Source organism: Crocuta crocuta, unplaced genomic scaffold, assembly GCF_008692635.1.
Source record: "Crocuta crocuta isolate KB4526 unplaced genomic scaffold, BGI_CrCroc_1.0 scaffold693, whole genome shotgun sequence".
Classification (NCBI taxonomy): Eukaryota; Metazoa; Chordata; class Mammalia; order Carnivora; family Hyaenidae; genus Crocuta; species Crocuta crocuta.
The window spans coordinates 1,211,135-1,226,726 of NW_027527545.1; the positions used below are offsets into that span (position 1 = coordinate 1,211,135).

At 58.7% G+C, this 15,592-nt stretch overlaps 2 protein-coding genes across 2 annotated transcripts in view; one reads left to right on the forward strand and one right to left on the reverse strand.

The window, feature by feature from the left end:
* NACC1 (nucleus accumbens associated 1) overlaps positions 1 to 2,389 on the reverse strand; it is a 5,173-nt gene extending 2,784 nt beyond the window's left edge. The window contains exons 1-4 of the mRNA XM_077765850.1: positions 1,560 to 2,389; positions 1,024 to 1,129; positions 835 to 932; positions 26 to 281 (exon numbers count right to left, since the gene is read on the reverse strand). Of these exons, the coding sequence (XP_077621976.1) occupies positions 26 to 281; positions 835 to 932; positions 1,024 to 1,129; positions 1,560 to 2,376 (1,277 nt within the window). The 5' untranslated portion in view covers positions 2,377 to 2,389. The remainder of the gene's footprint in view (positions 1 to 25; positions 282 to 834; positions 933 to 1,023; positions 1,130 to 1,559) is intronic.
* A 12,955-nt stretch (positions 2,390 to 15,344) lies between these two features.
* Positions 15,345 to 15,592, forward strand: part of TRMT1 (tRNA methyltransferase 1) — a 10,622-nt gene continuing 10,374 nt past the window's right edge. Inside the window, exon 1 of the mRNA XM_077765860.1 lies at positions 15,345 to 15,432. The gene's annotated coding sequence lies outside the window, so the exon portion shown is untranslated. The remainder of the gene's footprint in view (positions 15,433 to 15,592) is intronic.

Here is a 15,592-nt window from a genome sequence, read left to right on the forward strand (position 1 = left end):
GGGGGGAGGGTCCGGTGGTAGTTACTGGAGGGCCTCGGCCGAGGGGCCGGCCTCGCCGTCGTGGCTGGCCGTCTCGAAGCTGTGCTCCACGCCCATCATGTCCGGCTCAATCTTGCCCGTGTCGCTGATGAAAGTGGTATAGGCGTCGCCCTCGGCCATGAGCACCTTGAGCTTGGGGATCCAGCTCTTCCGCACGACGCGGCGGGCGTTGGTGCACATGTCGGCTGCGATGGCGTTCATCTCACTCTCCTTGAAGTTGGGAGCAAAGTTCTGGCAGTAGTCTGTGAGGGCATGGGCGAGCATGGTCAGGTGTGGCCCCGGCCGCTCACCCCGCCCACAAATACGCAGCCACGTGGCACAGACACAGACACACACACACACGGCAGCCCTAAACCCCCCTCCAAGGCAGCAGAACGAGGAACTCGTGAGCCAGGACATCAGTTGGCCCCAGGCCTGACTGAGCTCGGCAGGGTACGGGGTCTGAGAGGGGGACCCAGGGCTCTTGAAAAATCTGGGTCATTTGCCAGAATTTAGGAACCGGGAGACCCTACGTGAAAACCTGGACTTCTTTCCTGACTGCTGGCTGGGGTCTGGCCGCTTCACCGCTCCCGGGACTCCCCAAGGACACTCCCCCGCCCCCCACATCGGACACAGGCTTACCTCCAGTGCCCCCACCCCGCGGCAAAATCTCTACCTAATCACAGCCCTTTTCCCAACAAGCCTAGATTGAACCTCCGAATCTTCTTCATGCCGAGCCCCATCCATCCATCAGGGCCGACACCAAAGAGGACCATCTATCCGCCCGCCCCAGACCCCTCCCCACCAGACACTCACACTTGACCGCGTGAAGGACGCGACTGTCGAGCGGTTTGCGGCTGGGGTTGTTGGAGGACGAGCGGATGCCAGTGCCACAGCTGTTAGCCAGCGTGTTCCTGGGGTGGGGGGCATGGAGGAGGGGAGTCAGGCCCTCCCCGTGGCAGGGGGTACAGGGCGCCCCCCCTCCCAGCTCTGCGAGGGCCTCACCGGTCAAAGAAGGAGGCCAAGAGGCGCCGCAGCAAGACCTTGTGCCGCGTGCCCGCGCTGACGTGACAGTTCATGAGCTGCGCCCTTGTGATGTATACGTTGGTGCCTGCAGTGGGGAGCAGGAGGGTGGCCGGGGGACCCCAAACTGCCACGTTCCCTACTTGGCCGGGCCCTAGCCTGGGCCCGGCCAAGCCACTCCCTGACAACTCGCCCCGGCACGGCCTCGTCAGCGGTCAGGAAAGGCCAGATGGCGGTGTGGCTGTGCGCAGGGCCACCTACGCCATGCCAGGCCCTGCTCGCACACGGGGGCTTTTGCCCACACAACCACCTGGGCATCAAAAAGAACAGGCAGTGGAAGCTCACGCCCAGACCCCCCACTCCAGGATTCTTAAGCACCAGTAACCCCCACACCGCCCTGTGAAGCCGCTGCTCTCCCCGCGTGGCCCCCGGTGCCGAGCAACAGTTCTCCCAGCCGCTGGGGCAGAGACCTGGAGGCCGCCAAGGGGGAACTTGGGAAGGAAGAGACGCCGGCCCACCTGTCACCAGCTCCAGCTTCTCAGAGGGGTCCCCCTCATCGTAGAGCTTGGGGTGGCAGCGGTTGCCGATCTGGTTGATGAGCTCGGCCGGGAGAGATGCCAAGTCTTGCCGCACCCGGATGCGATTCCGGGACTCGGGGGCCACCTGCTCGGGGAGGGCCTCCACCTTCTCGGCTTTGGGGGCAGAGAGCAGCACGTGTTGGGGACAGGGGCTGAGAGGTGGGGGGGAGGGTCTGGGGAGGAGGCCGCCGCCGCTGTCCCACAGCCGCTTGGCCACGGGCGTGCACTGCACGGAGTCCGACTCCTGCTGCTCCGTCTTGACACGGGACACGAGGGGCAGCGGGGTGCCGCAGGCCGGCCAGCTTGACGTCTGGGCCACGGGGCTCTGGGGCTCGGACGACGGGGCCTCCTCGGCGTGCAGGCCCTGTGAGTCGCAGCTGGGGGAGCTCACCTTGAGGAAGAACTCGGTGCCCTTCTCCATGATCTCCTGGATCTGCAGGAAGCCGGCCGTGTACATGAGCAGGAACTGGTCGCCCACGTTCATGCTCAGCCGGCCCGTGTAGCAGAAGCTGAGGATCCGCTGGAAGGACTGCGGCTGCACGGCGGCCGGCAGCTCCACCACGGCGCTCCGGCTGCTGTTGAATAGGTCCCGGAAGTAGGAGCTGCTGGCGGCCAGCACGGCGCGGTGGGCCTTAAAGGCGTGGCCCTTGACCACCACAGACACATCACAGTACAGGCCCTGCAGCCGCTGCTCGTTCAGACATTCCAGAATGCTGTTGCCGAAGTTCGGGATCTCCATCTGCAGGGTCTGGGCCATGGCGGCAGCTGCGCAGGGGACAGGGAGACACGGACGGAGGGACCCGGTCAGGCAGCAGGCCCAGCGCCCACCTCCCGCGCGCACCTCCCCCGCTGCAGGGAGGCCCGTGGGAGCAGACATCCACCTGGTGTGCTCTGCTGGATTCCTGAGAGTCACCGGGTGCCACCCACACCTCCAGTCCCGGCGCGGACTTGCCTCTGGGACAGACCATCCAATCAGTCATGTCATCTACAGGCCCGGGGGGCAGGGGGGCGGGCTGTCCCTCACAGACAGGAGGGCAAACACGTGCTTACACGTACATGCCTGAATTGGCAATGGGTGAGCACTACCTATCGCCAGCATCACACGCATCAGACAGGGCAACCCCTCGCGAAGGGTGCCGGCATCGAAACCCCCAGAGGCCAGGTTGTCTGATTTTCCACGCGGCGTCCACAGGGCTGGGCACGTGACCCCCAATCACTGTCTGGTGACAGACCTACTCCAGAAACCCTGGAATTACACGAGAGCAGCACTAGTCATCAGGGAAATGCAAGCCCCAAACCACCGTGAGACACCGTTTCATACCAACAGAGCTGCGGTGGAATAAAAAAGACAGACAAGTGTTGGCAAGGACGAGATCGGGATCCTCCTACGCTGCTGGTGGGGATGCAAAATGGTGCGTTGCTATGGAAAAGTCTGGCAGCTCCCCAAACGATTAAACATGAAGTTACCATATGACCCTGCAACTCCATTCCTTAGAAGGACACCCAAGAGAAACCACACCGAGATCTACAGAAAAACCCGGACACGAACATCCACAGCACTATTCACAACCGCCGACAAGGTAGAAATGACCCAAATGTCCATCAACCGATGAGTGGATAAATAAAGTATGGTCCAGTCACACACTGGAATATTATTCAGCCATATAAAGGAACGAACACGGACAAAGGCTACAATATTGGTGACCCTTGAAAACATTATGCTAGGGGCGCCTGGGTGGCTCAGTCAGTGAAGTGTCTGACTTAGGCTCAGGTCGTGATCCCACAGCCTGTGGGTTTAAGCCCCAAGTCGGGCTCTGTGCTGACAGCTGAGAGCCTGCTTCAGATTCTATGTCTCCCTCCCTCTCTGCCCCTTCCCATCTCACACTTTCTCAAAAATAAACATTTAAAAAAACCAAACAAGCATAATGCTAAATACAAGAAGGCAGACATAAGACCCAGGTATTAGTGATTTTATGTATGGATGGATGCTTTCATTTACTTATTTAATTAAAAGACTTTAAGTCGTCTCTACACCCAATGTGGGGCTCAAACCCACAAAACGGAGATCAAGAGTCACCGGCTCTACCGACTGAGCCAGCCCAGCACACTTATATGATCCCATGCATGTTAAAGTGTCGAAAACAGGTGAATCCAGGGCTGGCCAGGTGGGGGTTGGTGAGCAGAACGCAGCGTTTCTTCTTGCCGGAATGTAAGAGAGTCTACGGCTATGGCAATGCGTGTACAGCCCTGAACAGACAATTCTGTGAATAAAACAGGTCTGAACTTGTGGGTCCATTTATACACAGAACTTTTTCAATACAGTTTAGTGCCGTAAATGTATTTTTCTCTTCCTTCTAATTTTTCTTTTTTCTTTTAAAGTAATTGCTCAGACTCTGGACCCTGAGATCATGAGTCCTATCCTCTGACGTTTCTGACAGAGCCAGCCAAGTGCCTCTTCATTATGATTTTCTTAGCAACGTTTTCCCCTCTAGCTCACTCTATTGTAACACAGTAGGGGCGCGCCTGGGTGGCTCAGCCAGTGAAGTGTCCGAGCTCAGCTCAGGTCATGATCTTGCGTTCGTGGGTTCGACCCTGCGTCAGGCTCTGTGCTGACAGCTAGCTCAGAGCCTGGAGGCTGCTTCACATTCTCTGTCTCACTCTCTCTCTGACCCTCCCCTGCTCACGCTGTCTCGCTCTCAAAAATAAAAATTAAAAAAACAAAACAAAGGGGCGCCTGGGTGGCTTAGTCGGTTAAGCGTCCGACTTTCACTTAGGTCATGATCTCGCGGTTCGTGGGTTCGAGCCCCGCGTCGGGCTCTGTGCTGACTGCCAGCTCAGAGCCTGGAGCCTGTTTCAGTCTGTGACTCCCTCTCTCTCTGACCCTCCCCTGCTCACGCTCTCTCCCCTAGAAATAAATAAAAATATAGAAACAAAAACAAAAAAACCCCAACGCTGTATAGAATGCAGATTAACATGCAAAATACGTGTTAACATTATCAGGAAGGCTTTTGGTCAGGGGTAGGCTATTAAGTTTTAGGGAAGTCAAAGGTTATGTGTGGGCTTTCGACTCTACATGCCCCCAACTCAACTCATCGTTCAAGGGTCAACTGCACTGAGAACCGTTGGGGTTGTTCACTTTAAATGAACTTCGCGGTATGTGCATCTCAGTGAAGCGGAGGAAAAAGGAAAGACTCCACAGGACTGGTGTCTTCTGGGCAGAAGACATGAGGGACTTGCCACGAATACTCTCGAGTCTTGAATTTGGACCCGGGCGGTCGTATTGCACTTGCTTACAAAAATAGGTACTATTTTAAAATGCATACAACGTGTGAAATCGTATCGTACACGTGTAATTTGTGAAAATTAGCCCCAAAGTGCTAGCGGCGGGTAGAAATGCCAATGTAAGGGACTATCTGTGCGCCCCTGCTCCGGGGGAACTTCTGCATCACAGCCTATCCCCTCAGTGCACATTCCAGCCCAGAACCGGCCGGGTGGGATGGGCATGGCCAGCACTCCGAGGGCACTCATAAAAGGGCTTTGAAGGACAGGGCGGCTTTACAGCTGTACCCGCGGTAAAAGGGAGTCCCCTGCACTCTGTGGAATATGGAAGGCGGCGGTCCTGAATGGGCTGGGTGGGTATGAGAAGGCCAGCTGGTGAGAAAGAAGAAAGTAGGTGTGCTAAGGCCCTGGGGCAGGTACCAACTGGAGCCCTCGGCGGTTTCGCCTCATTCTCAGATTGGCGCTCGCGCATCTTTCACGTTTTTCATTCGCTAGCGAGTCCATCCTGGGCCGCCTGCACGGGCCGAGCACTGGGACACAGGGGAAACCCGGTAGCACCAGGTACCTCGAGGATGACAGAAGCAGCCAAACCTCTGCTTCCCCACGTGGAAACACAATGGCGAGGCCTACCTGACTGTGCAAACCCAGTGTGTACTCACGAAGCTGCTGCCGGTGGTGGGTGCTGAGGGAGACACCGCAGGCCCTGTCCCTCCCGGCACCCCGGCTACCAAAGGGCTGGCAGCTGGTGACTTACAGAGTTCTCTGAATCCTCTTAGCAAACCCACGGGGCTGAGTTCATACTCCAGATTCTCAGACGGGAAAACTAAGGCCATGAGGTGGGGGGAGTTAACAACGGTCTCAACGTCACTGCTGAGTAAACAGTAGGGACACATTCAAACCAGGGTCTTTGTTGGCACGGACACTTGTGGTTTCCCTTGGCTATGCCCTCCGCTTCCTTGTCTGCATCAAAATCACGGTCACCCCCAGGGAGAACAATTTAGGGCAATCGAGGGGGAGCCGGGGATAGGGACTCCCCTGTTAGAAGGCAGCACATTCCTTCTAGGAGTTCAAACTCAGTGCCAGATGGGCCAAGAGCTGCCTCTGTGTATGTGGATAGGAGAAACTGAGGCACCAAGTGGGAGCAAAGGACAGAGCCCAGAGAGCCGGCTCCAGGGGCCTAACAGCCCAGACCCAGTTCCCAAGGCTGCCAGAATGAAGCCACTCCAGGTACTGGGGCCCAAGTGACCAGAGCCCAGGGTGTCAAGGGTGAGGCTAGCTCCCAATCCCTCAACACCAGACCCCCCAGTCTGGAAGGCCCACTCCCTAAAGGGAAGGCCCATGGCAGGAGAGGCATGCAGTGGAGTCAGAGCATCCCTGGGTTCAGCTGCCAGGCCTTCACCTCTGTGCCTCAGTTTGTTCATCTGCAAAATGGGGACTCATTCACCCAACCCACCCTGATAAACTACAAAGCATGAGGGACACAGGCCTAAAGGAGATTGGCTGTTTCCACAGGCAGCTGTCTGGGGGGCAGACACAGGGAGGGATACAATTACCGTGGGGGTGTGTCACTGAGGGGATGACTCTGGGAATGAGAAGATGGGGGGGCGGGGCGGGGAAACGACAATGACAGAGAGCAACCAAGTCTCAGGCAGGAAGGAGTGAGGTGCTGGCAGAAGACCTCCAGGAGGCCAGGGGCGGCTTGAGGGGAGCGCAGGGGCCACAGGGCTGCTGGGCAAGGGGTGGGACAGGGGGGCCCCAGGCTGGTGACTTCCCGGGAGCAGTGGGACGCCTGGAGCAAGGGAGCCGCGGGCCCAGACCACCTCAGGGAGAACTCGCAGTGACGCATGGAGAGCCAAAACGGGGGACACGGAGAGGCTGGACCAGTGCTGGGGCGGTGGCAGCGGCAGGGACGGAGAGGAAGCTAAGACTCAGGAGTGAGCGGCTAGGAGGAGGGAGCACCGCCACTCTGGGCCGGACAGCTGCTGGGGGGCGGGGGACTGACAGTGGCCCTGCCCCCTCCCTCCCGGGGCCCCGCTGGACCTGACGACAGTGGGAACACACACAGGGAGGTGCTCTCAAGGCTGAGAGCCAACCTGACATTCAGGCGGGGGTCCCCTGGGCCCTGTGAACCCCAGCCTTGGAGCCTGGCACCCAGGGTTTTGAAGCCTTAACCATTTGGTGGAGGGGAGGTGGCAGATCTCGAGAGGCAGAGGCCCTGCGTGGCCTTGCTGTCCCTGCAAAGGCAGGGGAAGGCCAGGACTTGGCTGGCTTCAGAAACAGAGGACAGGTCACCCCCAGACTCCCCTCCTTCCGTCCCTGGGCAACCGTCCCAGCCCCGTCCTGTGGACTCTGAACAAACAGCTGCCCTGTGACAGGAGGGACCGCGGAGCCACGATTTGCTCCCAGAAAACACAGAAAACCCGCTGCCTAAGCAGTGATGTGATGGAGCCGGCAGTCGAGGGCTTCTACACCACAGGCAGTCCGGTCCCCACCGAGCACACCATGTGGCTCTCCCACCCCGGCCAGGCCTTCATCCAAGCTGTGCGCCGGCCCGGAGAACCCTTCGCCTCCCACTGCCCACATCTTCCTCTCCCTCTCAGGTACCGCCTGGCTCTGAGAATTCTCCAGACTGGAGAGGAGCCCCTCTTTTGCACCCTCTCCCCACCACGGCACACTAACGCTCACCTCTGAGAAAACTAAGCCCCACGTGACCATGGGCTCTTCTTCTCTAACAGCAGAAACCCTCACACTGTGGCATATCAGCCTGAGCATCTTCTGGGGTCCCCAGACTCCCCTGGAAGGAAGGGGCAGCCCCCAGCCCTGCGTGGGGCCGGAAGGACCCGCCCAGCATTGCTGGCATCCTGGCCACAAACACGAGCAGGTCTCCCGGTGAGATGCCGGGGCCCGGCACACCGTTTCCATGACCTCCCAAGCCACTCAACAAATATTTGCCAAGCGCCTGCCTGGGGGCACAAAGTGGCTGGGAGCCCGGGGCAGGCCAGGACGGAGACAAGGCCCGCCTCCAGGGCTCATGGTCCAACAGGGAACGGGCCACCCATCCAGAGTCCCACAGATCAACATGCTGCACGCATGGGCCTCTAACATTAGAGCAGATATCTTGGGGCGGGGGTGCCGGGGCATGGGGGGCGGCAGATCTAATGAGGCGGTGGTGGGATGGGAGCACAGCCCTCAACGTACAAGAAGTCGTGCAGAGGCCTCAGAGAGAAGCAGGCAGGGTCCTTCCAGAAAGTGAAGGTCAACAAAGCCTGGTGCTGGGCCCAATCCTTGGTTAGTTTCTCTCCTCCCAGGATTGAACTCAGGCTGAGGGCTCTGTGCTGGACCCAACTATGCCCGCTCGCCCCGGTTCATGTGTTGAAATCCTAACCCCCAACACGTCTGTATTTGGAGGTACAGTCTTTAGGAGGTAATTAAGACTAAACTAGGGCCTGACACTGGGGCCCTGATGTGGTAGGACTGGCCAGAGGAGATTTCTCACTTTGCAAGTGCACACACCAAGGCCACACGGGCACACCTGACCCTGGCCTTCCAGCCTCAAGTGTTGAGTCTAGTCTGTTGTTGCAGCTGCCCCGTCTCTGGCATGTTCTATGGTAAGGTGACTCAAGACAGGCTTGAAGTAGCGTCCACTCCCCTACCACTCCCCCACGGAGCCCCTGTCCTAGGCTTCCTGTGGGTGCCAGACGCTCCTGTGTCCCAGCCACTAATTCAGCATACCACAACCAAACCCCCACCCCCGCCCCGGCCGGCCAAAGCCCTCACCAGCTCCAGCCTTCCTCGCTCAGGTCAACACCCTCAGATTTGGCCCCAAACTCTTTCAAAACCGGTTCTGACCACCTGCCCTTGGTACTTCCTAGAATGCTGTCCCGAGATGGCCACAGCTAGTCATACCTGCCCAGTCACTTATCTCGAACTTCCAAAGATGGAACCTCTCCCAATCCCAATTCCTCCGCTTCTCCTGCCTGACTTCGCCTCCTTGGTGCTTCCTGCCGTCCAGCTAGCTGAATGTGTCCTTGGCTTTCTGTCGGTTCCACCAGGGCAAGGTGCCTGCCTATCTGGTTTGTACTGCAGGGTTTGCCACTCCCCTGAGACCAGAAAGGCACACAGTGGGTGCTCACTAGTTGTCTGTGGAACCAAAAATTATTTCCGGTACTTTCAACCTAACTCCTGTTTTTGTTCCATGTGAATGTGACCAAAACAGAGTGGGAGTCCCCAAGGTCGGCGTGGAGGGGGCCGTGCAGACAGGTGCCCCGCTCTGGGCTCAGTGGGACTGAGTTCTGGATTCCCACCAGCCATTCACACGACTGCCTGATCGAGTTGGGGCGCACAGCAGGCTCAAACCGCCAGAGCCTGGGTGGCAGGGTGGCTCCTGGGAGCAGAAATGGGCAGGGATTTGGAAAGGGAGCTCCAGGGGCACCTGGGAGGCTCAGTCACTTAAGTGCCTGATTTCGGCTCAGGCCATGATCTCACCGTTTGTGGGTTCGAGCCCCGTGTTGGGCTCTGTGCTGACAGCCAGCTTAGAGCCTGGAGCCTGTTTCAGATTCTGTGTCTCCCTCTCTCTCTTCCAGAAATAAATAAACATTAAAAAAAAAAAATCTTAAATTTTTTTTTAAAAGCAAAGGGAGCTGCAAATGCCCCAGGCAGCAGGTGCTAGGGGCAGCTGTGTGCCATCACCGGCAATGGACCAGTCTTTCCAGCTGATTTTCCCGGGGAAACCAGTTACGGGAAAGCGCCAATCCCGAGTGAAAGGACCAGAGGCCCTTGGAAAGCCCCCCAGGACTTCAAGCAGCTCAGCAGGAGGTCAGAGTAAGGTGGGGGTGGGGTGGGGATACACCCCCAGGAGGAGGGGCCTTCCTGGGAGCCATTCTGCCCCTCTTGGCCACAGAGGCAAACATTTGCAAATGAAGAACTGTTTGTTACCTGACTGCACGAATCCCTGAGGCTGGCATTAACAAAAACATTTTTTATTATTTTTTAGTAATCCCTATGCCCAACGTGGGGCTCGAACTCACAACCCCAAAATTAAGAGTTGCAGCCAGCCAGGCGCTCCCCTACCGTCGGCATTTTTAAAGTGCGTGCATATTCCCCTCCCCAAAAGCTGCCATTATATTCACGGTGGGTGACAGGATGATGGCTGACAATTAGCATTTACATTTGCCCCCACTGCGCAACCACCGGTGCGGGCCAAGGGCTGTGTTCTACTTCTCGCTAGTTTTTGAAGAAGAAACAACTCTTCCCTCCATTATCCAGGGCAGGAGGGCGAGGCCCAGGATGGCACCCAGGCCCTCTGGCTCCTGTCCCAGAACGGAGGCAACAGCGGCAGGGGCTTCCTCACCACGGCGGGCCCATGCCAAGCTCGCGCCCTGCATGGTCCCCTCGCTCCCCAAGGTGCGCAGCCACCGTGACTAGACCCATCCTGTGGATGCGAACACTGGGGCTCAGAAAGGCCGGAGCGAAGGAGATGGGCAGCAGCCCTACCCCCCACCCCGAGCCCGCCTTTCAGAGTTACACCCTAATCCCCATGTGCCTTCACACTTTAGGGACCACCACTGGCAGCCACACAAAGGGTGGTGGAGGCAGTGTCACGCGCTAAGGCCCTGAGGGGGCGCTGGTGCAGCTAAGGCAGGAGGCCCACAGGGCTGGAGGGCAGGGGGTTCCTGAGACGGGACTTGCTGAAAGGGGCCTGGCAGGGCTCAGGAATCCGAATCTTGTTATTTTACACAAAGCGCAAAGCTTCCTGCTTAGAACCGTGCTTCCCTTCCTCTGCACCGCCAGAAACATCGCCCTGCAGCAGCGCTGACTGCCTGGGAAACCATCAGTCTTTCCAACTCTAAAATGGGCCGATAGCAGCAGCAGCCCCCTCTCACGGCCATTTGAGGATGGAACCAGCAAGCAGCGCGGGCAGACTGGTGCTAAGGCGGCGACTGGGACCCAGGAACACCAGCTGCTGTCACCAGGCACGTCCCCTTCTGCTCCTCCCAAGCCCCCTGCAGGAAAGACAGCAGTGGCCCCAACCCACACCCCCAGAACCTCCTGCCATTTCCTGAGAAATCGAGCTGTACTTGTCCCCTCCCAGTGTCTTCCCAGCGCCTTCAAACACCCCAGACACCAACCTCCGTGCTCCTCACGGTAACAACACGGTGAGGATGCCCCGACCTTGGCACTGCGGCCACGGGGCCCGGGTCACTCTTGGGGGGGGGGCACCCTGTACGTCACACAGGTGCAGAGCAGCACCCCCAGGACCTCTGCGCTCACCAGAGGCCAGTACCAACCCCACGGCCGTGACACCCACCCAACCGCGTCTCCAGCCATTTCCCAAGCAGCCCTTAAGGGGGGGGAGGCTCATTCCTCACGGAGAACCACTGCCGCACAGGTATATGCCTGCTCGCCCCCACGCACCAGAGGAGGACACAGGACGTGCCGAGGTCACCACCTTCGCCCAGGGTCTCAGGGGATCAGACTCTCCACTAGACCTGTGTGCTCGCCTTGAGCCACCCTCTGCCTAACTCAGAGAAGAGTCACGGTCCTCACAGAGGCCCCTGGGTCTCGGAGGATGGTGACATGGGAGGAGGATCACAAGCAGACACCCAGCACGACCTGTAACGGCCACCGGACCAGACCCACTTCACTTCAGGGCGTCTGCAGCTCAGAGGGCTCTCGGCGGAGGCGGAGGGCTGCCGTGCTCAGCCCAGGGGGCCCAGGGAAGGGGGAAAGGGGTGGGGGGTGACGAGGAGCACGGAGGACCCCACGAGGGGGCACAGGCTGTTCAAGCACCACCGCCTCGCCCTCCAGTCCTCAAAGGGGCTCGTCGTCGCCTCCAACACGGGCTCCCTCCTCTGTCGACTTGCTCTGGCACCGACACTGATGAACCCCGAGTGGACCTGGCTGGACTGACCCCCAACCCGCTTCAGACCAGGGCCTGCAGGCTGACCCCAACGACAGATCCTGTGAGACGGACAGAAACTCAGCTGTCCGCACAGCCTTGTTCGCCGGGGCTCCCCACGGGCTGGCCAGGGCCCCAGACTTTAAAAGGCCTGGATGCAGGCCAAGGGGTCCAGACTTTCATCTGGGGGCAGTGGGGAGACCCAGGAGATCCTGTGACCTGGGGACCGGGGGTGGGGGGGTGGCTTTTCTGCAAACGGCACAAAGGGTCTCCATCTTCACACTGGGGTCACCCCTCAGTCCTTCTCTCACGAGGACAAGATATTTGGAGTACTTAGCAGGAGGCTGGCACATGCTCAATAAAGGCTTTCACTGTGCTGTCCCCTCTGCCCAGAACATTCGCTCCTCCCCTGCCCTGGCTTCCCTCACCAGGCCCACTTCTTCTCATTCAGGGCTCAGCTCTCCCGGCCCTGACCACCCAATCTGAGATTCTCCACTCCCCCCGCCCCAGGATCTGTTATTCAAGTCTGCTCCCCGCTCCACCCCAGCAGGCAGTCGCCACCCTAGTGAAATAAAACTGTCCCAAGAGTCCCCTTACTTGCTGTCCTTGCTATCCTAGCCGCCTCCGGCACCCCAGGTCCACGAGCCCCAAAGTCCGCACAGAAAAGCAGCTTTTGGGGACCTTCTCCAGCTCCAGACGCAGCCCAGAGTCACTGCCCTCCTCTGCCATCCACACACCACGGCCAGCCCCCGCCAGTCTCGGGCCCCATTCCAGCCATGTGACCAGAGGCAGCCACCCCCCGGCCTCAGTACCCAGCCCTGAGCCCCAGTGTGTGCCACAGCAGCCGGCCTCGGCCCGACCAGGCAGGGGAAAGGCACCTTTAACCGGGGCTGCCGGCCCAGTTCCTCCCCCTACCAGAACCTGGAGGCTAGCAGGGGAGAGGAGGGCAGGGCCCAGGTGGGATCAGTTCTGGGAGCTGCAGGCAGGGAAGGAGGGTGACAGGCCATCAGAAAACCCAGGCCCAGCTGATCACCATTCCACCCAGCCGTCCGTGGCTCCTGGCTTCAGGTGTGGAAGATCCCAGAACACACGCTGCTAACAATCAGCCCAGAGAGAAACGAACGCTGTGGAAGTCTGACCAGGGACCGGAGAGGGGGAAAGACAAGCCAGGCCAGCAAAGGGGGATGCGGCTCTGGGGCCTCCCCTCAACAGCCAGACTCCTGACCTCGGGCTCCCTGACTGGGGCCGGGGAAGGTGTGACCGGTCCCCTGGAACAGCAGGACAGCTCTGTCCGCAAGGGTACCGACCCCCTCCCTGGGATGGACGGGAGCAAAGGCCCAGGGCACAGAATTCCCCCCCGGGGAACCCCAACAGCGGAAGCTCCCCCAGCCAGGCCCCTCAAAGACAGCTCGAGAGGCCGTGTGTTTGCGCCGAGAGCCAGTCAATCCCAATCTGCCACTGCTCTATAGTGACCTGGAGCAAGCCGTCCGACACTGACCCAGTGCTGGTGAGCACCCCAGGGCTGGGTCCGGGAGAGCACCCCACAGCCAGAGCCCCGAGGCCAGGAGCCCAAAGGCCTAGGCCAGGGCGGAGATACCAGACTCGATGTCAGCAGCCTGCCTTCGCCCCATCAGGAGGCTCACAGAGGGCCCAGTTCTTCACCTCTGCGGAGCTGGTGCCCGGGGATAAGATGGTGGCTGCGAGGTCCCAGCCCCGAGGCTCTGCTCACAAAAAGTGGGGGAAGAATCTAGCGCCCCGAGATCAGGTAACGGCAGCCGAGGCCCTCCCCGCAGATATATACGCCCCGCTAGGTGTTCCAGACCCTCCCAAGCTCTACACACAAAACACGCACCCGGTGGGCCAGCGCCGTGGAAAGGCCGGCAGAGGCTTGCTCAAAGGACAGCGCGGGGACCCAGAGCCTGATAGGGTTGAGGAAAGGAGGAAGCACCCCAAGTCTGGCCCAGAGCTAACACCTGGCGCGGGGGAAGGGGTGGCATGTGCCTTTGGCTCGCACTAGTTTCTTGGGACGCCCCGCACCTCCACTAGCCGAGCCCCAGGGCGCTGCTAACCCCCGTCTCCCAAAGCTCCCGCAGGACTTCCTCAACCTACCTGATGGCCCCGGGATCTGGCCTCCCACCCCCGGCCCATCCCTCCAAGCCCTAACCTCATATGACCCCAGCAAACAGCTCAGGGATCTCCTATCCGCCCCCACCCGAACTAACTCCGCCCACACCCACCCTGCCCCACTTCCTGGGCTTCTCCTCAGCCGCCCCCAGGCCTGTAACCTGACCCANCTTGGCTCTGCAGGAGAATTCGACTCCCGACCCTGGCACTTCCTAGTTCCGCGACCTTGGACCAGTCTCTTCGCCTTTTGGATCATTCGTTTCCTGTAAAACGAAAACAAGGACCTCTATTTATTGTGCCAGGCACTGTTTTAGGCACTTTATGGGAATTCTCTCGTCTAAACGTCACTGTAACACGTTTCAGTAGAAAATTACTACATCCGTATACACACTTCGTAGGAAGGGAGGCACACAGGGGCGCCTGGGTGGCGCAGTCGGTTAAGCGTCCGACTTCGGCTCAGGTCATGATCTCACGGTTCGTGGGTTCGAGCCCCGCGTCGGGCTCTGTGCTGACTGCCAGTTCAGAGCCTGGAGCCTGTTTCGGATTCTGTCTCCCTCTCCCTCTCTGACCCTCCCCTGCTCACACTGTCTCTCTCCCTCTCAGAAGTAAATAAAAACATTTAAAAAAATAAATAAAGGTAGGCACACAGAGATGAAAAACCTGCTCAAGATTACCAGCAAGTACGTGATAGAGGGTGCCAGGATTCAAACCCGGAATTAAGAATCGACGATAAAACACCACACCCGATTCTGTTCTAAACATTTAACCTGCACGAAGTCGGTTAAAACTTCCCACAACCCAAAAACGAACGTTAAAAAGTTATGTCTCTTTCGCAAATGGACAAACTTAAGCAGAGAGAGAGAGAATAGCAAATAGCGAGGCGAGCTGGGACTGGAATCCAGGCGGTGCGGGCCACTATGCTCTCCTCCAGTCCTACACCAGTTAGAACCTACTGAGAACTTACTACGTAAGATGGGATGGTTTGCACACTTTCCAGGCATTCTGTTCCTTCACCTTTGCTCTATATTGGAAGTTAGCATTCTTATTTAACAGGTAAGGAAAGTGAAGCCCAGCGAGGTTAAGTAACTTGCCAAGACCATGTGATAGGACTGCAATTCAAACTCAGTAAATCTGATTTCAGAGCCTTAATTCTTCCTGCAGAGTGCCCCGAAATAATGTGCTTACAGCACTCGGTACACAGAAGCCGATCAGTAATTGCTGGATTTCTCCGCTTGCCGCCCCTTTTCTGAGCCTCACCTTCCTCATCCGTGAAATGGGGCGAGCGACGCGTCCCCTCCCAGGGGAGCCGACGTGATGCAGGCTTTCCACACCACACTTTCCGAGCTTTCCGCCGTGCATTTTGATCCCGGCCACCCACTGTAGGTAGCATCACTGACTGGCTAGATTCTATCATGTGATCTGCCCTCCCACTGTGCCAACATGGCGACGCCCAGGTCCTAATCCGGGAAACGTGCGCTCAGGCTAATTCGGTCCTGGGCGCTGGGAGCTAAGGTGAGAAGGGCGTGGGCGACGCGGGGAGGGATCCAGGCAAGTGTCCGGCCCGCTCGAGGGCTTCTGGGCTCTGGCTTCTCAGGGGCCGGTACCCAGATGTCAACTTACCGAGGCCGCAGGGTCTTCTTAATCTTTACCGATGTTGATGTGTAGGCTCCCC